Below are 24954 nucleotides of genomic sequence, written 5' to 3' on the forward strand. Positions count from 1 at the left end.
ATAAGCAAACAAAAAGTAGGCAAAAGTTGTATAATGTCCCATATCTTAATACTTTCCAATCAGATAAGCTAAGCTGCTTACCTCACCATTTAGAGTTTATTACATTACACATTCTATACCCATAGAAAGATACCCCTTTATGTGAACAAATCAAGTTATTTATTTCAGATTTTCATTTACATAAGGAAAGCAAGCAATTTTAAGATCCCAAAGACTTCAGGTTATTTTCTTAGTGCATTTGATTTCATTTGTTTTATTTAGAGTTTGAAAAGGAATTACTTGAGGCACTGTTCTGAAGTAGACTTTGCTCATAATTTCACTCCTTTAGTCTCCAACCATGAGAATAAGATTTTACATACGTACCCAAGTATCAATTATTAAAGAATCAATTAAGGCACAAACCAATAGGGTGTTGTTACCAATTTCAATACTAGTAGGTGGGAGATAATCAAGTAATTCTTTTTCCCAATGCATACACATTTCAGATAAACTCTTATCTATGCCAAACATCTGGGCACAAACCAATGGTGAATCTAATTAAGAGCCATTTATTATCAATCACAACAAAAATAACTAGGAGAGCTACTTGAGAGAGGTGGGACACTTGGAGGAACATGTCTATTCTTTCAGAAGTAATGGGGCTCTTTCAGAGAAAGTCTGAAAGTGAAACATGGGTCTGAATATTTTTTCTGGACTCATTCATTGAAATTTCACCCCATTAATCACTCACTGGGCTGTGCTGCTAAATCACCAGGTATAATTCCTTGCACAGAAGTCAGACTTTTCTAATCCCAGATCACGTCTTATTCCTCTTTATATTCTCAACACTTATTACACTGCCTGGCACATACTAGGTACTAACAAAGATTTATTGAAATAAATGGAAAATAAGGAGCCAAACACTGACTTAAACTAATTATTAAAAATTGAAGCAAAGAATTATAATTTTCATAATAGTTTTTAAACTAAGTTTCCTGACTTTTCCTTTCAAGGGTGTAGAGATAATATTACAAAGTCACTATATGCATATGTATGTTTCCTGCCTTCAATCTTTCCATATGGATGATGAAGGGAAGCAGAGATTGCCACCCCAAAGTTTGCCTCTGGGTACATTGTTTTTAAGATGGTTATAAAGGAACAAAGGACTCAGGGAAAACCTTTCACATCCCCTGTAACTGATGAAACAAATGTAGATAGAGGACCTGCTCCAGGAAGGAAGACAGCCTCACAAATAACTACAGTTTCACATAAACTCCTGTGTGACAGGCAGAAAGGAAGCTAACAAAACCCATTTTTCCAAGTTCTCTCTGCATCCCATTGATAAAGATGGCCCAGCAAACATTTATTTATCAAACATTTGTCTTCTGTCTTCCTATGAATTGCCTTCCTGCCCTTTGAAGTCCCAAACCACAACCACCCTTTTCCTTGGCTTTAGAATGGCATATAAACCTCAGCTGCCCAGTACTTTGGGTCTCTGTTCTTATGGCACTATCGAATGTGCATTCATATAATAAACTTTGGATATTTTCTCCTTTGAATATGTCTCTGTTAATTTGATTATTAGCCCAGCTAGAAGAACTTAGAAAGTGAAGGAAAGTTATTTTTTTAGCTCCACAATGACATCTGTGAAACTTAGTCTTTCCCCCTCCCTCCCTCCCTTTCTTCCTCTCTCCCTCTTCTTTCTTGTTTGCTTTGTGGGCTAGAGTGCCCAACAGGCCCTGGTCCTGGTGCTCTGCTCCCACCTCTCAGACCATCTGGTATTGATAGATGCCCATAGACAGGCTGGCCATGTGCAATAACAACACAGATCCTAAAGGATCCCTGGAGAAGCTGTATTTCTTGAATTAGAATTCTGAAATTGTGTATCTATTTTTAAAAAACACCATTGATAAGATCCATAGCTGATTATTATTTTTAGACTGACTAACTTAGAAGGTAATGTGCAATTATAGTCTTTAATGGATCCCATTGGAAATAAGACGCTGATGATTTTCAAATCAGGATGTTTCCTAGAAATGTCAGACTTCTCTTAATATCATCAGGATGGTCTCATTTCTAGCATACAGAAAGGGAAATGCTCCAGGGGGTGGGAATTAGTAGCATTTATAAGGTATTGTGTTAGTACTTAAATGAAAAAACACACACTTTGAACCAATAAGGAACATAAAATGGATTTTCTCAACTTTGTAAAGTGAGAGCTAAGAAATAATTCAAATCAATAAAAAGATCACTCTTGACAATGTCCATTTTTAGTTTAGAATTTGAAACATGTCCTAAAATACTATTTTTCTCTTCCAAGACATGGATTCTTAAATATCTTTTTTAAAATTTTCTTTCTAAAATTTAAAATTTTATTCCATAAAGTGTCCACTATATGATTTTTCAGCTATAATTATAAAAGCCTGAGAAAAGTGCTCCAGAATAGGTGTGCATGTTAATTACATTGTCTCCTTGGATACACGGCTCATAATGAGGATGCCCACAGAAAACAGTAACTTTAATTTCCTCATGTGCTGGTTTGCACATTTAATTGTGTACACAGTTGTCTTATTTCAGGGTATGAGAAACAGAGCAAGTTGAGGATTTTAGACTAGATTTTCAAATATAGGACAAAGAATATTCAAACCTGCACTTATTTTCTGAAACAATAACTTTAGCAATCACTATACAAAATTACTAAATCTTAAGTAACATTTTAAAATTACCGAATGCTATCCTTTATAAAAAACATATGATTAGGAATTGGGTGTGTAAAAAAAGGACATTGAGAGAATAGATGAAAGACATCAAGAGAACTCATTTAAAGTTGATGTCTAAGACCTAAGGGGGTGTGTGTGTGTGTGTGTGTGTGTGTGTGTGTGTGTGTGAAATACCTTCCTGATTTTACTTTCCTACACTTAATCACCAGAGGTCAAATTCCTTAAACTGACAGAAGTGATTATCCTTTGTCTAAATAAAACAAGAAATTCCAAATTAAGTTAAAGTAGTGTTAGTAAGAACAGCTCAATAACAAAAAATATTATCTTTGTACAATACAGACGCTGAGGCAAGTTATTCAATGTGGCTTCAGGAAAATCAATCAATTACACAGTGATTGGTTTTCATAAGGGAAATGAAAGTAATCAATGTTATATATGCAAAATCAACAGAAACTTCTCAAATGTTTTCTGTAACTGGGGACTAGTTAGTTCCTACTGGGAGCCCTAATCACATTTCCTCTTTAATTATTCAAACTGGGAGGCCGCCTGACTTCCAATTCGTCCTACTTTGTCCTAAAGTACTGAAAATGGAATTCAAATATCTCATTCCTCCCAAATATGAATCTTATTTACTGCCTGTCAGGTGACATAAGAACAAATAAATATTATTTTACTTTATGTAACAATTTAGTGTCAGTGAATATACTTATCAATTGTTTCATTTAGTAATAAATCTCTAACACACTAATAATTAAATTTTCATGAGAGGTACCTAATGGCATTTTAATAAGCAAATACCACTTTTCATATGCTAATACTTTTTGATAACTTTTTAATTTTGATGCAATTTCAGGTTCAAAAAATGTTACTTATTTTTTATTGTTACACTATTACAGCTGTCCGCACCTCACTCCCTTGCCCACCTCCACCCAGCCTCACCCCCATCCCTCCGGCCATCACCACACTGTTGACTGTGTCTATGAGTTATGCATACATGTTCTTTGACTTCATTCCACTGTTGCAAGCATCCACTATATAATTTTTTAGACACAGAGAAAAGATGGGCAAATTGGAGTGATGCTGCCACAAACCAAGAAATGCTTGGGCCTCCAAGAGCTGGAAGAGACCAAGAAGGGCCCTCCATAGAGGTTTCAGAGGGAACGTGGCCCTGCTGGCCAGAATTGTGAGACAACAAATTTCTGTTGTTTTAAGCCATTCCTTTTGTAGTACGCCATTCCTTTTGTAGTATTTTATTATAGCAACCCTAGGAAATTAATATTCTTAATACTCTATTATTTATACTTTCCCCATCTATCCCCTTTCCTCTCTCTCTCTCTCTCTCTCTCTCTCTCTCTCTCTCTCTCTCTTTCCTGTATTTCTTCTGAATCACTTAAAAGTGAGTCAGAGATACCCTGTCCCTTTACCCCTAAATATTTTACTATTTATTACAAGGATATTCTCTGACACAAAAGTTATGAAAATCATAAAATTTTAATGTTAATAAGTGCTGTTATCTAAATCATAGTCCACACACAAATGTCATTAATATTTCTAATTATATCCTGGATAGCTCGTTTCCCCTGACTCAGGGGACTTTCCAAGGTCACCCAGTGCATTTAGTTGTCCTATTTCTTTAGTGTGCTACAATAGAGAACAGTTCCTTTGCCTTTTTTTTAAGATCTTCTATGATGTGTCCTTACAATAAGATTTTTGGCAGGGAAAACACAGAGGGGATGGCATGTTTTTCCCATTGTGTCATATCAGAAGATACATGCTGTCCCTTGGTCCCGTAACTTCCATCGCCTGGTTAAGGTGAACTTTTTTGTTTTGCAATGTAAATCTGCAGCAAAGAATCCATGAGTTCATGCTGATATTAATAAACAAATGAATGCCTGAATCTAGGGGAGAAGAAAAAGCTTTTCCTTACAATATAATAACAGCTAATAAATGTGGGAAAATGATAAAGTTAGAATTTACCATTCAATATAGTAATAACTGATTCAGATGAGAGTTATCAAGGGTTACTAACACTAAAGCAAATGTCTGATGAGGAATAAAACATTTACATAGTCTTCAAATATGTTGACTCAAATACACATTTATGGCTATTTGTATTCCTTTTCTACATTATCTTGTCAAGAACTTTGTCTATTTAAAAACCAGGGTTGTGCTTTAGCTGGTTTGGCTCAATGGATAGAGCATCGGCCTGCGAACCGAAAGGCCGATTCTGGTCAAGGGCATATACCTACGTTGCAGGCTCTGCCCCAGCCCAGGGCCTGGTCAGGGCCCTTGCAGGAGCAACCAATCGATGTGTTTCTCTCACATGGATATTTCTCTCTGTCTTTCTCTCTCTCTTTCACTCTCTCTAAAAATCAATGGAAAAATATCCTCGGTGAGAATTTAAAAAGTAACAATAATAAATAAATAAAAATATAAATCAGGATTGTGTTTTTTGTTAATATTAAAAACTACTTATAGCTTCTTAGCCTAAACTCTTTAGAGCTCAGCACAAAATTTCTAAGAACTAATCTATTTGAAATGCTATGTTCAAATATGATAAATCATAAATGGATAATACAACTTAATTTGATTTTCATTATGTTTCGCTCAAACAGATATATCCAATACATTACATAAATTATTTATTTATATTTGTTTGAGAAACTATATTGGAAAACATTTTATATTGCATCCATATCCTATAAAGTTTGGAGGTACATTAGCATATTAATGTCTCTTCAAAGCACTGCACTAAATACCAGTGAAGATTGTCCCCAAATTTTTCAAATTCATTTGGCCAAAAATACCCTATATTGGGGATATGTAATAATAGTCATTGCTGAGCTATTCATGAAGTCTCATATTAAACAGTAAAAGCTGCTATCCTACAAAAAGAATGCACATTCAAAAAAAGGAAAGAGCTTTAGATAAGAAGAGATCAAAATAGGGCTTCTTATATGAAAGTCCACAAAATTTTAATTATGTATTTTCCACTATTTTACATTCATTAAGGTAGTGATTTTGGTGAAACTATTGGAAACTGGAAAATAGAATATTAGAACTCAGAGAGCTGCAAAATAGAAATACAAAAAGACAAGGGAGTGTTTGTGTTAGAGGCAACAGGAAGCAGAGGAGAAAGAGGAAGGAACTTCCCTCGGCACACTGACAAGAAATGAGGCTTCAGGTGAGAAAAGCCAGGCTCTGTGTACAGGGTTACTGTTCACTGGCTTTGTGTCCAAGGTCAAACCACCTAATTCTGGCCTTCAAACCACCTAATTCTGGCCTTCAGTTTGCAAAGTGGAGCCAACTGTTAGTATTTAAGTATCTTACAAATATCTTCAGCATAAGCCTATTCAGCACCCAGCCCAGTGCTTGACATAGAGTAGGCACTCAATAACTTGTATCTATACTAACAAAAGTAGCAGGAAGAGAAAGAGTACCATATGAAATGAATTATTTGCAAACACAACCATAAACTATATAGTATATTAAATCATCCACCCTTCTCTGCCAGCAAAATTTTTAGCTAAGTTTAAGAATTCAAATCCTTAAAAGAATGATACAAAATGAAATAGTTGAAAGAGAGAAGAGAAATTCAGGTCCGAGCTCCTTGAAATATTAAAGATGGTAGATGAAATTTGTTGACTCCCCTTCACTCTTGCCATCCAATATGTTTGACAAAACCAACAAGGACAAAATAAAATAATTTTAGTCAGAGGCAAACAATACTTATAAAATGTCATTCCCAGAATACACAGGCCAACATTAACATTTTTCCATGCAATCTTTGTAGCAGACCAGAAAAAAATAACAGAATGCCTTCTATGGTTACTAGTATTGAAAAAAAATGCAACATGCCCTGAGATGTATAAGGGAACACTTTATAAATCTGCATCTTAAAATCAAACCAAATGTGCCCCACTGGTGTGGCTCAGCTCAGTTGGTTGAGCATTATCCCATGCACCAAGAGGTCACAGATTCATATCCCTATGGGGACACCTGCCCAAGTTGTGGGCTCCATCCCCAGTAGGGGGCACCAGAAGGCAGCAGATTGATGTTTCTATCTCTCCTCTCTCTAAAATCCATAAAAACATATTTTTAAAAAACAAATGTAACAAAATACATTTATAAAATATTAAGTGGAAACTTACAGGTACCTCTAAAAGAGATCTCAAAAAAAAATGCGTCCAATTCATTTATTTCCAAGTAATTACTACTTAGGTTTTTAAAAGTCTGTCTTCCACCCACTGACTTAGGAAAGCATTGTGGAGCTTTCTCTATTGCTCTCACCCAATTATATGAGAATAAAAAAAAAATTCTCACAATCCTGACCTTGTCTTCAAGGACAAATTCCAAAGAACTGCTAAACCTTCAAACAAATCAGAACAAAGACAGCAAACTGTTTTTATAAAAAGACAAGCAAATCAATGAGTCCCCCCCACCACCACCCCATGAAATGAAATCACTGTAGAAAAAAAGATAGTAGATACTGACTCAAAAGGGTAACCAAATGCAGTCAGGAGTAACAGAAGCACATGATCTAGTATAGTACCTACTCTCTCTATCCTGCATCATTTTATATTTATTTTTATTATTGAATTGGGCAATTAGCAGGAATGTTATTTTATAAGAACTAGAGGCCCGGTGCATGAAATTTGTGTGTGGGGGGGGGGACCTCAGCCCGGCCTGCACCCTCTCCAATCTGGGACCCCTCGGGGGAAGTCCAACTGCCAGTTGCAGGGATCGGGCCTAAACTGGCAGACGGACATCCCTCTCGCAATCCAGGACCACTGGCTCCTAACCACTTGCCTGCTTGCCTGCCTGATCACCCCTAACCCCTCTGCCTGCCTGCCTGATCGCCCCTAACTGCCTCTGCCCCCCTGCTGGCCTGATTGCCCCTACCTTGCCCCCCTGCCGACCTGATTGCCCCTCACTGCCTCTGCCACTGCTCCCAGCCTAAGCTGCAGTTTGGCCTCCCTTTGCCAGGGGTGACCTGGCCAATCAGGGGAAGGCGCCGCCCCCATCATCCCTCTGCTGCTGCCACTGGCGGCCACCATGGCTGCCTGAGCCTCAGGCCAGCCCTGGGCAGCGGCAGCCACCATCTGCGGCTTGCCTGAGCCTTGGGCAGCCGCTGCAGCTTTGTCTGGAAGGATGTCTGGATGGTCGTCCGGTAGATGTCTGCCCTAATTAGCATATTACCTTTTTATTAGTATAGATTATTCAGAGAGTAACCCCTCTCATTCTGAAATATTTATGCCACGAAGGGAACTGGTGAACAAACTCAAACTTTTCTAACCCTAGCCATTGAATCATGACCTCTTTCTCCAAACTCAGTTGAGACATCACAGTCAGGGAGAGAAGCTGTCAGGTAGGGTGTGCACCAGCAGAAATCTGAAACAGAGAACTACCCCTGAAAACCACTGGGGAATGGGCTGAGAAGGAAGGACCCAAAGCCTTGGCATAGGCTGTCCTTATTGTACTTCAGTCTGACCAGCCAAAGGACAGCTGAGCTTCTGCCTGCCCACAATCATGAAAACTGAGACCTGGAGGGGAAGCTTCATAGGTCTCTGGTCTTAAGCAGAGACTTTCCCACAGATCTCCAGTATTTAAGCAGAGAATGAAAACTAGAAGCATGTAGCTTTCTTTCGGGTTCTAGATTTGGGGCAGATAACAGGAGACCATATACTTAGAGAATCCACTTATTCATTAAGGAACTATGTATCAAACCCTCATTATGATTAAAGTATAGTTTGAGATTTTAATGATTGCAAATGTTTGGAGCAATAAACAATTTTAAACTTACTGTATTACAAAATTTACAGTATAACTGTTATAACAGTCGCAATTATATTGGAAAACATATTCACCGCTCCATCTGTAAACATCCTGAAGTGAGTAATTGCTACTTTGGAGCACGTAAGTATTTATGTGTAGCCTTGCTAACGTGCTAAATGACAAACCATGTCAACTAAACAAAATATGTAAGAAAGAAAGCATAATTGTAGAATTCTAAGTGGTTAGGGTATGAATAGCATTTACAGTCATACTAAAGAAATCTCTACATATTGGCATGACAAAAGTCTGACATGATGATAAGGGGAGGATGGGCACATGTATGTATCTAATGGGGTTGAGAGTATGTGTTTTACATTATAATCTTTCACTTGCCTTATTTTATTGACTATTTGAGCATCTCACATATATACATTTTTTATTTTGCATTCCACATTATGAAGTTTTAAAAGTATTTTCTAATTTGTGCCATATTCAAACACCAGTGCTCAATAACTCTAATAATTTTCTAGTTTTAAAAAATAATCTCACCATAATTTTCTGTTTCCAAGATTTTAAAATGCTTTTCGGTTATTCAAGAATAATTGATAAAGACTGAAAAGTGATTCACTCAAAGTATGTCAAACTTTATTCCCTGAAAACCTTGACATATTTATTTTAATAAGTTTATATATATATATATATATAAAAAGATATATAAAGATATATATATCTTTCTAGCATGTAGTATCAATACATCTATGCCCTGAATACATGCTTTTAAAATATCTTCAGAATCTACTCCATGGCTAGCCTGCTGACAGAGGAACAATAGACATCTCTTTGCTGTTTTGCACAATGTGATTTCATAGGGAATGGTCTCTGAATAACTTTGCTCAGATCTCACTTCTTTTCTGATGACTGGATTAAAGATTTCCATATATCTGCAGCATGCCAGATCTGAAATTTCACATTTAATTTTTCAATGTGCCCACAGTTGCTAAGTTACTCTGCTCTGTTAGCAGTTCTAAAGCTGTGATGAATCTGCACATTTGAACAGTTCATTGCACTTGAGCCACAAGAAACTTCTGGGGGGAGGGGGGGCATTAATTATTTCAAAACAAAAATAATTTGAGTAAAATATTGTATGATATTTGTATTGAGAAAAATGATTACCTGTGTTCCTGACTAATCATCTCAGCCTGTTTCTCTCTCCTATTAAAAATTTGGGGCGGATATGATTTGATACATATCCCAGAGCCATTTAATAAATGTTACTATTATACATAATTTCAATAAATAATGATAAATGAAGGATAAAGTGTCACATGTATTAGTTTTATTTTTAAAGGGTGATAGGCAATAGTGAATTGCTGAATTATTATTATTACATAATACTGAGAGACCTTTGAAATATTCTCACTCCTCGTAATCAGAAGGCTGAAGGGGAAGTATTAGAAAATGAATAGCCATTTACTAAGTGATGCTCAATAATGTCTTTATCATTGTCTCACTTCAGTAACAATGGGGTAAGCTGGAACTTGCAGTGAATATTTTCTCCATCCTTGGCCTGTTTGTGTTTGAACATCTGATGTTAGTAATTTTATTGCCTGTTGGATGAAGTGTGTCATGGACTGTGTCTAATGGGCACTGTGGAACTAGATCATTTTTATCGGTTCTGCTGGCAACTGCTGCAACCCAAAAATTTTGTCATAACTGACATAGGAAATTGTTTGTGTTGGGTGGCTTAAATTGATAGATCAAAATTAAACCATTCCAAAATTCCACTCAATAGTTGCTTTGACTATTCCTGGATTAAATACTACTATTATAATTATGTTGTTTAGGTATAAATAACTCTTTTCACCACTTTGATTTGTTAAATATTAGGAGATAGGGTACCCTGCTGTATTTCAGGAGCTTATGTTTCTCCCTAGAAAATGAGCTATAAATCCAAATGGTTCAAAGTAAATTTGATTTTCCAATAAGGACCATGGCATAAGGACTGAGCTAAGAGCCTCATTATTGACTCTTTATGTACATGACCACACATAATATTTACTCTCTTTCTCAGCAGTTGATCTTGACTTCAACTTCACTGAGAAAATTGAAGTCTTCAGGCTACTGCCTTCATCTTCCTACTAACAAACTACTGATTTTTTTGTATTTATTAAATCTTTGTTTTATTCTTAAAGAGGTGTTTATTCTCCTTTATAAGCTAAATTCTCCCACATCCTCTCTCAGATTGTACAACTTACCAACTCTCTATTTCTCTTCCATCATTTATTCTTCTCCTGTGTTCATAGTAATTTTGTTAGCCTTTTCTTATATTGGTCATTCATTTTTTTAAAATATATTTTATTGATTTTTTACAGAGAAGAAGGGAGAGGGATAGAGAGTTAGAAACATCGATGAGAGAGATCAATCAGCTGCCTCCTGCACGCCCCCCCAGTGGGGATGTGCCCACAACCAAGATACATGCCCCTGACTGGAATCGAACCCGGGACCCTTCAGTCCGCAGGCCGACGCTCTATCCACTGAGCCAAACCGGTTCGGCGGTCATTCATTTTTAACACCAACTCCATGCCCCTCCTTCTAACATTCTTCTGCATTTCAGCAAATTGCAACCCTCCAGTGCTCAGGCCAAAAAAGAGTGGAAATCATCCATGACTCCTATTATTTCTCTCAAGCCCTAAATCCAGTCGCACACCAAATACTAAAACTTGACCTTCAGAACATCTAGATGTCAGCCACTTCTCACCACCTCCACCATGTGTGGTCTGGATAGTGGCAACAGCTTCCTATTAGTAATCCATATAATTCCCTTTCCCTTCCCATGGTCTGTATTCAACAGAGCAGCCAGAGTGATCTTTTAAATGTAGGTCAGATCATGTCACTTCCCTTCTCAAAACCCTCCAATGGTTCCCTTAATCTCCTGTAATAAAAGTAGATCTAACGTCCTTGCAAGGTTCGATTAGCTCCACTGCCTCTCTGACTTCATGTCCTGCCCTGACCTCGTCTACTCCACTGGAGCTGCACTTTTCTCCTGTTCCTCAAGCACATGATGCTGCCACACAGCTTCGCACTTGCCGTTCCCTCTGCCCAGTACACTTTGCATCCACATTTCCACAGGCTCACAGCTCCAATATCACCTTCCGCATCAGGCTATTCCTTAATACCCTCTACTTCATTCTCCTTGTTTCCTCCAACAATTCTCTTTAGTTGACATACTATAAATTTTATTCATTTATGTATTTTTTCCTGTTTCTCTCCAGGAGAATGTTAAGTTCCAAAAGGCAGGGACTTTTGCTTCCTTTATTTACTGCTGAACCCCTTAGTATAGAATAGAAAGCATTCAGAGATATGAATTGAATAAGTGAATGTGCACAGTCTCCCTTACTCATCAATAAGCTTTGGAAAATGAAAAGAATATTGAACATGAAAGACTAAATATACAATGGCATCTCAATTTTGAGGCTGTTAGCAGGAACATATTTCTACATGAATTACAATTTTATGACAATGTATTTCATTGAAATTTATTGGAAAGTGAATTATTTTGGTAGATGACTGGCGGGCTAGCTATAACATAGTGGCAATGAGGCTACTCAGAATTGCTTAATCCATTAATAAATTTCTTGATGGTGCACTTAAATTACTTTCTTTTGTTTGGTTTTACCATTACTCTATAAGATAAAATGATAAAATGTCTTTTTTTGTCCATTGTGTAGGACTTAGGACATAGTAGACATTCAATAAATATTTGCTGAATGAATAAACTGCAATATATTTAAGAGAAGAAATTATTATGTCAAAAATTAGTAATCAATAAATATTAGTTAAAAGAATGATGATAGTGACCAACATATGAAGTTTACTGAAAAACAGTAACTAACAAATATATAACTTTGCATATAAGGTTGGATTATTCTATGATGTGAGAAATGGCATGACAGAAGCATAAAAATGTGAATAGCTTGACAATTAAAAATTTAAATCTATGTTTATATATGAAATAAAACCAGTTTCAATTTCTTAATTCTGTCTGGTAATGAAGAGCAACATCATCAGACACTGAGATGATTAGTGTGCTGAAGCAAGCACTTCCGAATATAAGTGCAAAATGAGTAGAATGAGAAATTTTAGAACAGGTAAAAAGATGAATGTGGCTGTAAGGCAGTTTTTATTAGATACACATTAATAACGGCAATGTTAAATTTAGACTGTCTTCCAAAAATAGGCCCGCCATTTATTCACTATTTGTTTATTTATGTATTCAACAAGTACACGCTGAATGTCTATAAAGGGTTGACACTCTTTTTTAACAAAAGTATTGTTTATGAGGATTAATATAAGGGTCTAAGCCAGCGGTTCTCAACCTGTGGGTCGCGACCCCTTTGGCGGTCGAACGACCCTTTCACAGGGGTCGCCTAAGACCATCCTGCATATCAGATATTTACATTATGATTCATAACAGTAGCAACATTACAGTTATGAAGTAGCAACAAAAATAATTTTTTTAAATATGTTTTATTGATTTTCTACAGAGAGGAAGGGAGAGGGATAGAAAGCTAGAAACATCAATGAGAGAGAAACACCGATCAGCCGCCTCCTGCACGCCCCCCACTGGGGATGTGCCCACAACCAAGGTACATGCCCTTGACTGGAATCGAACCCGGGACCCTTGAGTCCGCAGGCCGACGCTCTATCCACTGAGCCAAACCGGCTCTGGCAACAACGAAAATAATTTTATGGTTGGGTCACAACATGAGGAACTGTATTTAAAGGGCCAGAAAGCTGAGAACCACTGGCTAAGCCATAATTGAAAACAACAAATAACTCCAATAATTTTTATACTTAAAATTTTCATACAAATAAATGTTATAGACACTTCTTTATTAGATGTGAACAAGAGAACAAGACTCAATGCAAGCCATATTTCATTATTGTATGCCTAGTTGACTAAAAATTAAAAGAAAGAATTGAAAAATTACAATTATCAAACCATTTTAGTTAGGACTGACTTGTGAAGTATTAAGGTATATAATAACCAAGAAAAAAGAAAGAAGAGTAGAGCCTGATATGACATCTACACAATTGGTTTTACAAATTATGTAACCCACAACCTTAGTCTCTATCTTGTAATTACAGGCAAATAAGTCATGACATATGCACACATTTTTCTCTCTGTTGAAGTATACATATTGTGAAATAGAACTAGAGAAATATGTAGCTTTTCATATGCCATCAAATCTTCAAATGGTTATAAATGTAATTGCTTTACTTACTAATACGAGGAGCAGGACAATATCAGGATTATCACATGCACAGGCAATGTGCATTGGCGTCCAAAAGTCTTCATCCTGGTGATTGACATTGACCCCTTTGTCAATGAGGATCTCTGCAATGAAGGCGTTATCATAACGAGCACACTAAAGGAAAGGGGAAAAAATGAAAGTATAATATTTTAACAAGTTATGATACAGTTTATTCCAAATTTCAATGGGTAGAAAACTCCAATGTCAATTTTGGAAGTTTAGAGGTGGATCTAACCTGGGAAAGAATGTATTCATGTTTCTCAACTAACCTACAGGAGAAGAGGGGAAATTGAGACGTCAGGGGAAATTGAGTCTGTGAGCAGTGGGAAGAAAGAAGGTGCAGATAGTATAAAGAGAAAAAATATTTCACTGCTTTGGTGCTCTTCATTTACAAACAGTCGTATTAGAAAATCTTGGACCATTTATCAGAATTATCTTTCTAAAAGACAGATTTAATCACATGATGCTTCTGCTTTAAAAATGTTTAGTTTCTCACTAAACAAAAGAACAGTTTCACCATTTATTTCATCCAAGACAGACAAGACTGTTCACAGTCTTTCCATCTTTATCTGTCAACATCTCGCTATATATGTGAATATATGAATATATTCTTTCCCAGGCTTAGTTACATAAGACAACTAGGCATTACACAACATGCCATCTTGTAAAAGTTAATTGTTGTGATAAGTTTCTTTGAACTTCTAACATATTTTAACAATTGCATAATATTGTATTTTATAGATATTCTACTATATACTAGATCAAAACCTTCAGGAACATATTTTATTCTTACTTACTATTTATTGTTAAAATACACAGCTTGCTTCATTAGTGTATGATCTGTGGAGTTGTGCTGAGATGCATCCTGCCCTTAGCTTAGTGCCCTGCTGTTGCCATCTTGAATATTTAATAACTTTTGTAGAATCCCATATATTTATTTTGTGCCTGGCCCTGAAAATTATTCATCCTTTGTATAAGACTTTTCCATATTTTCATCATATGACATCAATGACAAATTCATATTAGTAAAAAAAAAGACCTATTAATAGGTCAAATGCCTATCAGTGAAATTTCTGGGTTGTATGATGCACACTTTTTATAGAACCTGGACACATAAAACAGAAGTACTGTCATACCAATATATCTACCTTTTCAATGAATAGTACAAGTAAAACCAATTCATTGGAAGACTACTACATTTGAGTAACAGGGACATTATTTACCTTCCCACCTCAACTTACTGAATAAAAACAAACTATGGCCTCTGAAAGCTGTTGCCCCAGGTTACTGCCTTGAGAGACTTCCCAAGCTACAGAACAAAGAGGAGAATCCTGGCTGACCAGGAGCAGTCATGAGGAAACTGAACTGAAGGTCCAGAGAGACAGAGATGGGTTCAGGGCACAGGGCAGGGGAGCAGGAAGGAAGGGCTGCACATAGAATGTCAAAGATTTGCTGGAGCCTCCTCAACTACTCAGCTGAGTCATGATCAGTATATATTTCCCTGGAAATTTCCCAAGATCAGAGAAGAAACCTCCTGAACAGAGGAAGGACTCAGAGCTCATAGTGCCTGTTCCATTGGCCAGAGTGTAAACCTCATAATTTACCGGTTTATGGCATTGGGTAGAGACCAGATGTGTTTTGTATCCAGGGTAGGAAAATATTATCCCTAAATTAGCCGCTGTTGTGTTCTCACCTAAAAAATATTAAATTCAATGTCTGAAATGATCAAATTGTTTCCAAATAACTTAACTGCCTCCAAAACAAAGCTTAAGATTATTAACAGAAACACAAAGATATTCAGTACCCAACACAGCAGAATTGACTATGTCTAGCATCCAGAAAAAATTACCATATATACAAAAAAAGCAGGGAAATAGGAAACACGATGAGAAGAAAAAGTCATTAACGGAAACCAATTCAGAAGTGACATGCCTATTAGAATTAACAAATCTGAGTGTTAAAACTATTATTATAACTGTATTCCATATGTTTAAAAAGCTAGGGGAACTGCTGAACATGGAAGATATTAAAAAGGCTCAAATTTTAGTTCTAGAGATAATAAATACAATGGACGAAATGAAAAATATACTACTGGATGAGATTAACAACTGACTAGGTGTTGCAGAAGACAAGATTAATGAACTTGAACACAGTAATATCAATTATACATAATGGAATACACAGAGAAAAATGGCTTTAAATAAATGAACAGATAGATCACCAGTGAGCTGCAAGAAAACTTCAAACAAACTGATACCGAACAGATTGATAGCATGGAAATGGAAACTATGTGGATACATTTATGTTTTATTATTACTTGATTGTCTTAAAAAGTAGTAATTAAAAGACAACCCAATTTAAAAAAAATAGGCACAATATTTCAACTGATATTTCACAAACAAAATAAGATGTAGGAATTATGGTTCACAACCGTAATATATAGCCATGGAAGAATAGTCATATCTTTCTCCATTACCTATTAATCTCAAGATGACACACTAAGTACAATGCAAAATTATGGTACAAATTCCATATGGAGGAAGATGTGAGCATGCATCAGTATTGGGATGCATGAAAACACCTGGGGTAACATCAAACATAGGAAGATCGAGAGATGAGTTTCAGTTTTGAACTGGGATCTTTGGCTGTCAGATGTTCCACATCCTGTGTAACAAAACAAGGGTCACCACTATCAGGCCCTGATGGTACAAACGGTATATGACCCCACCCGCAGGAGCTGTAGGTTTGGGCACAACGACTGAGAAGGTGAGAACCAGAGTCAGAAAGCTCAATACACTGTTTTGGAATGTGGAGCCTGGATCCAATTTATTTCAGGAAATTCACATGGAAGTAATTTATATTCTACTCCCATCTTTTTGATAGCTCCCTGCATAATCCATAAAGATGTGACCTCCTTCTCCTGTGCCTGCCAAGGTATCCTCAACCTGCACCTCGGGAGTCCACATTTACAATTCAGATACCCAGGGCTTGGCTTTCCAGTGCCTTTTACCAAAAAAGAGTTAATTAGATCCAGTGTTGAAAGTGATATCAGCCCCTCGCAAGTAATGTCGTTTTTAGATTCACATTTCAGAAGATTATGAATAATAATTTGACAGCAATAAATACCCTCTAATCACACTTGTCTGGAAAGATTACGATGGTTGAACATGGCTGTTATAATATTCTTACAATATTATTGTTAGATAGTAAACTTAATTCTCCCTGAAAAGAATTTTTCTCAAGCAGGCAAATCTCTATCCCAGTTTAAGCTATTCTTTATCACTTTGTCCAATTCCTAGTGGCACTTTATATACCAAGTAAATGGCTGCAGAGCCACTCTGTCACCCTCAACAGCACTCTGATACCTCCAGCTATCTCTACCTGTCGCCTGGACCTGTAGCTCCCAGCCCCTCCTGCCACCATCCTCTACCTCTCAAAGTGCCAAGCAAAACAAAATCTGTGGGACCCAGAACAAAATGAAAATGTGGGACCCCTGATTCAAAATGTACTAGGCATTTCAAAATGATGATGACAGCAGAAGATGAAAGAAAGCATAAGCCCTTCTAAGAACAAAGCCCTCTGTGACTACATGGACCACCTGACCAGGAAGCCAGCCCTGAATTGACAAGCCTCTTATTCATCCCACCTCCCAGTTTCCCTCAAATCCACACTTTCCCCTTTCTCTCTCATTATCGTCTCTTTGCTTCCATCTTGCTCCTTTATTTATCTCTCTGCTTCCTGTTGCACTGTCCTGTATGGATGTTACCCACCCCACATCCCCCAAGAAATTCCCCACACACAGCCTCTGTGGGGGGCATATTTTCCTCAATTCTGAGTAATTTCCTCACCAGACTTTACCCTTGCAGCTTTTGCCCTTTCTCTTCTGGGAAAACAAAGGAGGGTGGAGTTACATGGTCTCTGCCCAGATGTTCTGGTTTGGGTGAGCAGGGCAGAGGGAGGACACCTTCTACATAGTGACTATTTTTGTTAACATCTAGACCATTTTAATAATGATAGTTTTTTAGCCATTTTCTCTAGAGTCCTAGTATTCTGCCTCTTTTCAAAATATAGTATCTACTCCTTGGTTTTAAAGATGTTAAGCTGTTGAACTGCTTCTACTGTAGTAATTATCTCTGCTTCTTAGAGCTCCAGATACTTTAGAGAAACACAGTGAAGCCTATATATATATATATATATATATATATATATATATATATATATATATATATATATATAGAAAGAGAGAGAGAGAGAGAGAGAGAGAGAGAGAGAGAGAGAGAAATATGCTAATTAACTGGGATGCTGTAACGGATCGACCAGACAGGAGGAGGGTGCACATGCAGTGTTGGAGGTAGGGCGGCAGGGGCCTCCTCGTGCCGGAGAGATCAACCAAAGGACTTATATGCAGTCACAGCTGCTTCAAGGGCAACAGGGGGGTAAGGGCATGAGTCAGCGACTCCAGAGTGGGCGGTGCTGCACAATTTCGAATTTAATAAAGAAAAAAAACAAAAACAAAAAAACCCCACAAATTTGAAAAGATATATGCAACCCTATGTTCATTACAGCATTATTTACAATAGCCAAGATATGGAAAAAACCTAGGTGTCCATCAACAGATGAATGGATAAATAGGATGTGTCATATATACAATGAGACATTACTCAGCTATAAAAAAGGGTGAATTTTGCTATTTGAAACAATATCTATGGACTCCAGAGGGTATTATGCTAGGTGAAATATGTTAGAGAAAGACAAGTGCCATATAATTTCTCCTATATTTGGAACCTAAACAAAATAAACAACAAAACAGAAACAGACACTGTTGATACAGAGAATAAACCAATAGTTGCAAGAATGGAGGGGGTTTGTGGATGGGTGAAAAGTGGAGCATACTCCAGTTGTAAAATAATAAGTCAGGGAGATATAGTGTACAACATAGGGAATAAGACAATAATATCATTATAACTTTGCACAGTGGCAGATGGATACTAGACTTACTGTGGTGATCACATTGTAAGGTATATAAATGTTGAAGCACTGTGTTGTACAATGGAAACTAATCAATATTGTATGCAAACTAAACTTTAATAAGTATTTTTTTAAAAATACTGAGCTATGACAGATATGCAAATATATCTAAGACATTGGTAAATATCAAAAGCAGGTCAGGGATTAGTACATATAGTACAATGAGATCAATAGATGAGGGAGGAAAGAGGGATACACACACACACACACACACACACACACACACACACTGAGTGACCAGGTTATTATGACTGGCCGGATTATTATGACCACCCCATCAGTACTTCATTGACACTTCCAAAAATACTGAATATTGAAAACTTCCTAAGCAAATACTCTCAAGGTTTTTTTTTATTACTATTATTTGCATAACTAATTCACTTCATTGTACTGATGGGGTGTTCATAATAATCTGGCCGTTCATAATAATCTGGCCACTCAGTGTAGATTGCTTTGGGTAGTATGGACATTTTGATGATGTTGATTCTACCAATCCATGAACATGGTATGTTCTTCCATCTGTTTATGTCTTCTTCTATCTCTTTTTTCAGTGTCCTGTAGTTTTCCGCATATAGGTCTTTTACCTCCTTAGTCAAGTTTATTCCTAGGTATCTTAATTTTTTTGGCGCGATGGTAAATGGGATTGCTTTTTTAGTCTCTCTTTCTGTAATTTCATTATTGGTGTATAGAAATGCCATAGATTTCTTCGCATTAATTTTGTATCCTGCTACATTGCCAAATACATTTATTAAGTCTAATAATTTTTGATGGAGTCTTTAGGGTTTTCTATGTACAGTATCATGTCATCTGTGAATAAGGACAGTTTTACTTCTTCTTTTCCAATTTGGATGCCTTTTATTTCTTCTTCTTGTCTGATCGCAATGGCTAGTACTTCCAGTACTATGTCAAACTGGAGTGGTGAGAGTGGGTATCCCTGTCTTGTTCCTGTTCTTAGGGGAAATGGTTTTAGTTTTTGCCCAATGATTATGATGTTGGCTGTGGGTTTGTCATATATGGCTTTTATTATGTTGAGGTATGATCCTTCTATTCCCATCTTGCTGACAGTTTTTATCAAGAAAGGGTGTTGGATTTTGTCAAATGCTTTTTTTGCATCAATTGATATGACTATGTGATTTTTATCTCTCAATTTGTTTATATGATGTATCACGTTTACTGATTTGCATTTTGCTTTCAGATTAGTGTTTTTGCTTTTGCATAAATCTTTTCAAATTCCGAAGTGGAATTGCTGAGTACTATGGCAGTTCTAATTTTAATTTTTGGAGGAATTTCCATACTGTTTTCTGTAGAGGCTGCATCACTTAACAATCTAACCAACAGTGCCTCGGGGCTCCCTTTTATCCACATCCTCGCCAACACTTGTTATTTTGTGGACTCTTTGATGACAACTTTCTGACAGGTGTGAGGCTGTATCGCACTGTAGTTTCACTTTGCATTTCCCTGATGATTAGTGACATTGAGCATATTTCCATATCTACTGTCCATCTGTACATCTTCTTTGGAGAAATGTCTATTCAGATCCTCTGCACAATCTTTAATCAGATTGTTTTTTTATATTGAGTTCTATGAGTTCCTTATATACTTTTTATATTGTCTTTATCAGATATATCATGTGTGAATAACTTCTCCCATTCAGTAGGGTGTCTTTTTATTTTGTTGATGGTTTCCTTCACTGTGAAGAAACTGTTTAGACTGATGTAGTACCAGTTATGTATTTTTACCTTTGTTGCCCTTGACCATGTGGTTCAATATTTTCATAGTTGCATGAAATTCCACTGCTTAAATCACAGTCTTTATGATAAAACTAGAATTCCCCAGGTAAAAGAAATAATATTGCTTACTTCTAATGTATTCCACTTAAGCTTCACTAAGGCCTTCTGCTGTCAAAGAGCGGAATGAAAAGAATTTGCTTTCACACTCCATTCAAGAAGGTTTTGTTACCATCAGGAGCTCTTCGATAGCTCATTTATTTAAGGCCATAACAAAAAACCCTGGATAGCATTTTAGCAAAGCTTCTGGGATTCAGTTTTCAACTCCATAAATATCATACTATTTTAAAGAGTTAAATCTGAGTTTCCATCTATATTGCTCTCATGAGACTAAATTTCTGGTTTCTTATATTGTTACTTGTTGACATTATTTCCCTTCTGTCTATAACAGTATCTGATACCTGCTTTAGGTTTGATACATGAATTATTTAGCGAAGGATAAGTAAACAGGCAAATTCAGATGTATTTATTAAAAATACACTGAGTGGCCAGATTATTATGACCGGCCAGATTAGTATGACCACCCCATCAGTACAATGAAGTGAATTAGTTATGCAAATAATCTATATATATAAAAGCCTAATATGCTAAGTGTCTGAGCGGTTGACCGACCAGTCACTATGATGTGCACTGACCACCAGGGGGCAGATGCTCCGACCAGTAGGTTAGCTTGCTCCTGGGGTCTGGCTGATTGGGAATGGGCTAGACGGGGCCGGACATGCCCTGGAGCCCTTTCACAGCCCCTCCCTCGGTCCCTCCCCAGCCACCAGCTCCAATCGGCTCCAATCAGGACTGGGCAAGATGGCCCTGATTGGCCCCAATTGCCAGCCAGGCAGAGGGACCCCAACAGTGCATGAATTTCATGCACAGGGCCTCTAGTAATAATAATAAAACCTTGAGAGTATTTGCTTAGGAAGTTTTCAATATTCAATATTTTTGGAAGTGTCAATGAAGTACTGATGGGGTGGTCATAATAATCTGGCTGGTCATAATCATCTGGCCACTCAGTGTATAGATGGTAACTTTAAATTTTATATGCCGAAAAAACAAACAAACATTAAAACCTCTTTCTCAAATACCCATCTGCAATATAGTGGAAATGGTTAATCTCCAACATAAAAGTTCTTGTGGCACTTCCAAGAGAAATGTCCTACAAAAATCTACCCTAAGAGTCAAGCACTCACTGAATAATAACTGAGTTAAATAAACAAAACTGGAAAAATCACAAAGATTTCCACAGCTTATCCTGTTGCCTCACACAAACATAGGCTGCCTTTTTCTCAAAGACCTTGACCCTAGAATACATAATTAGAGCTGAGGTGCTGTAATGTGGAATGCCTAAAACATAGGGCAAGCTGCAGAGCAACCTACTCACACTTGACATTTTAGATGGTTAAATTGCCTTTTTCAGTATTTAAGTCATTTTGAAACCCTGCAATTTTGTCTTTCTGGCAACCTGCAATTTTTCATTTGTTTTTATTTACTCAGTACCCCGGGAAAAGGAGGCTCAGCCCTGAGAACGATGTTCCTTCTGGCATCACCGGGTTTTCTTACATGTATTTCAGGTCTGTCTTCCCCCTTCATCTATGTGTAACAGTATACAAATGCAATATATTTGCATTGACTCAAGAATTAATAAAGTGTTTCCCATCTAGCTTATCACTTTAATCTCCTCATTTTGTTTCCAAAAGAACGAAAGTTAGTTTTATTTACATGTATATGAGCTGGGCCACAAGCAAAGTATTGTTATTTGGAGCAACAAAAACAACTAATAGATGTAACAAAATATTGCCTAATACTCTGTAATTGATACAATATTCTCTTGCTTATTTGTTGAATACTATTCATTTACAAAAGCATCTTCTTTAAGGCAAAGACTCTGAGTCCATTTGCTAAGTATTATTTACAAACTATAATGCAAGTAATTCATAAATATAAATTTATTATCAAATACTTTTAATTTGAAACATCCTTTTTCTGATTATCTGTCAGATGTACATCTTGCTACTGAGTTTTGACCCCATAATTGAGTCTCCTTGTCTTTGGTGTCACCCACACTTATATTGGTCATCACAGTTCTTACCAGATGGAGCAAGGACCCTCCTGAGGAAACGGGAGTGTGGGGGTCCACCCCCTCCTTCAACAGCCGAAGCGCTGAAAGAATGAAAGAGGAGAAGAGAATTACAATACATCTTTCTTCCACACACTGACCTAAAAGTTACAGGAACAACTGTAACCAGACATCACATGGTACATCAACTTGCTGACTTGGGTATCTTCCTTCTCCGTCATTAGAAAAGTCCAGGAAGGCAGGGTCCTTGGAAGGTAAAGCCTTGGAAGAAATCGTAATAACCTAAGATATGCTGGTGGCACCTTCTTACTGGAAGAAAGTAGCAATGACTTGAACAACTTCTGATTAAAGTGAAAGAAGAAAATGCTAAGCAAGACTGCATCTGAACATCAAGAAGACAAAAATCATGACTACAGAAGCCATACAAAACTGTGTCACAGACACTGAAGACATTGAAAGGTTTAAAGATTTTGGTCATCTTGTTTCAGTCATCAGTTCAAATGGAGATGAGAGCCAAGAAATTAAGAGACGGCTGAGACTTGGAAGGCAGCAATGGAAGAATTGGGGAAGATCACGAAGAGCAAAGATGTGTCATTAGAGATCAAGGCTAAGATCATCCACACCCCCATGTTGCCAATAACTATGTATGGAGAGTGGAGTCACCATGATGGGATTAGTGCCCTCACAAGGAGATGAAGAGGTGAGAGCTCCCTCTCTGGCCACGTGAGGACAGAGGAGAGGGCATCCATCTGTAAACCAGAAGACTGGTCTCACCAGGGGCCATATCTATTGGAGCCTTGATCTTGGACTTCCCAGCCTCCAAATTGTGATAAATAACTGTTGTATAATCCCCCCAGTCCACAGCAGCATGAGCTAAGACATAAGAGAGGGTTCAACAAAGGCTAGAGAGGGTCTCTTGCTCTCACTTTCTGTTTAAATGTAGATTCAGGATCATTCCAGAGGGGTGGCTGCAGTGAGGGTGCATGGCTTTGCTGCTGGGTTTAAAGAATGGACTACCCAGCTGTGGCTTAATGGGATTGCAGAGAGAGGGATCTAAGGCAGCACTAACTGCCAAGGTGGGGCTGAGCCACCATGTCCAGGGAATCCAGTTTATAAAGTGCAGAACATTGACGGTAATCTCCACAGAAGCAGGGTGGACCATAGCAATGTGCTGTGAATGCTCAAGGACAGATGGAAATGAAGATATAGATGTCTAGATGTGGAGATAAATGGATGGATGGAGGGAAAGATAGATGGATAGACAAATATATGTTTATGAATGTATTACACATGTTACTGATATAAAGGCTGTGTAGTTCACATTTTAAAACATTAATTAAATATACAATAATAATTATTATAAATTCCACATAGCCAACTGATTCTCACAAAATGTTCATGGTTTTTTTAAAATTTTACTGAACTCTTGGATCCACAGGCAATCCATGGGTACAATTAATGATTGTATCCTTGATGTCTGGTTGATATTTTCATTGACATTAAAGGGTAAGAGCCAGAGGTCCGAAACTATGAGCATAGGCAGCAGGCTAGATCCAGCCCTGGCCGGTTTTTGTACAGCATTTGAGCGAAGAGTGACTTTTACATTTTTAAAGGATACATAAGAAATAAAAAGCAATAAAAAAAATTCAAGAATACTGTGCACCATAGATTCTGCATAGCCCCTAAAGTTTAAAATATTTACTATCTAGCCCTTTACAGAAAAACTTTGCTGAGCCCTGAGTAAGATTAAAGTGAACCAATGAAGTATGTCAGAACATTATTTATTTACTAGTGGCCCAGTGCACAAAAATTTGTGCACTTGAGGGGGTCCCTCAGCCCAGCCTGTGCCCTCTCGCAGTCTGGGATCCCTCGGGGAATGACCACCTGCTGACTTAGGCCCGCTCCCCAGGGGATCGGGCCTCAGCTGGCAGTGAGGTATCCCTCTGGCAGCCCGGCAGCCCTCGGGGGATGTCCACTTGCCAGCAGGGAGCAGGCCTAGCTGCAGTCGGACACCCTTAGTGCTGCTGAGGAGGCAGGAGAGGCTCCCGCCACCACCGCTGTGCTGGCAGCCGTCAGCCTGGCTTGTGGCTGAGCAGAGCTCCCCCTGTGGAGCGCACTGACCAACAGGGGGCAGCTCCTGCATTGAGCGTCTGCCCCCTGGTGGTCAGTGTGCATCATAGTGACCAGTCATTCCCAGTCGTTCTGCTGTAGGGTCAATTTGAATATTACCCTTTTATTATATAGGATAGAGGCCTGGTGCATGGGTAGGGGCCAGCTGG

At 37.6% G+C, this 24954-nt stretch overlaps 1 protein-coding gene across 1 annotated transcript in view; it reads right to left on the minus strand.

Annotated features, from left to right (window-relative positions):
* Positions 1-24954, minus strand: part of MYO16 (myosin XVI) — a 524958-nt gene that overhangs the window by 347861 nt on the left and 152143 nt on the right. Inside the window, exons 3-4 of the mRNA XM_023752474.1 lie at positions 22688-22758; positions 13760-13903 (exon numbers count right to left, since the gene is read on the minus strand). Of these exons, the coding sequence (XP_023608242.1) occupies positions 13760-13903; positions 22688-22758 (215 nt within the window). The remainder of the gene's footprint in view (positions 1-13759; positions 13904-22687; positions 22759-24954) is intronic.

This window comes from Myotis lucifugus, unplaced genomic scaffold, assembly GCF_000147115.1.
Source record: "Myotis lucifugus unplaced genomic scaffold, Myoluc2.0 scaffold_33, whole genome shotgun sequence".
Lineage (NCBI taxonomy): Eukaryota > Metazoa > Chordata > Mammalia > Chiroptera > Vespertilionidae > Myotis > Myotis lucifugus.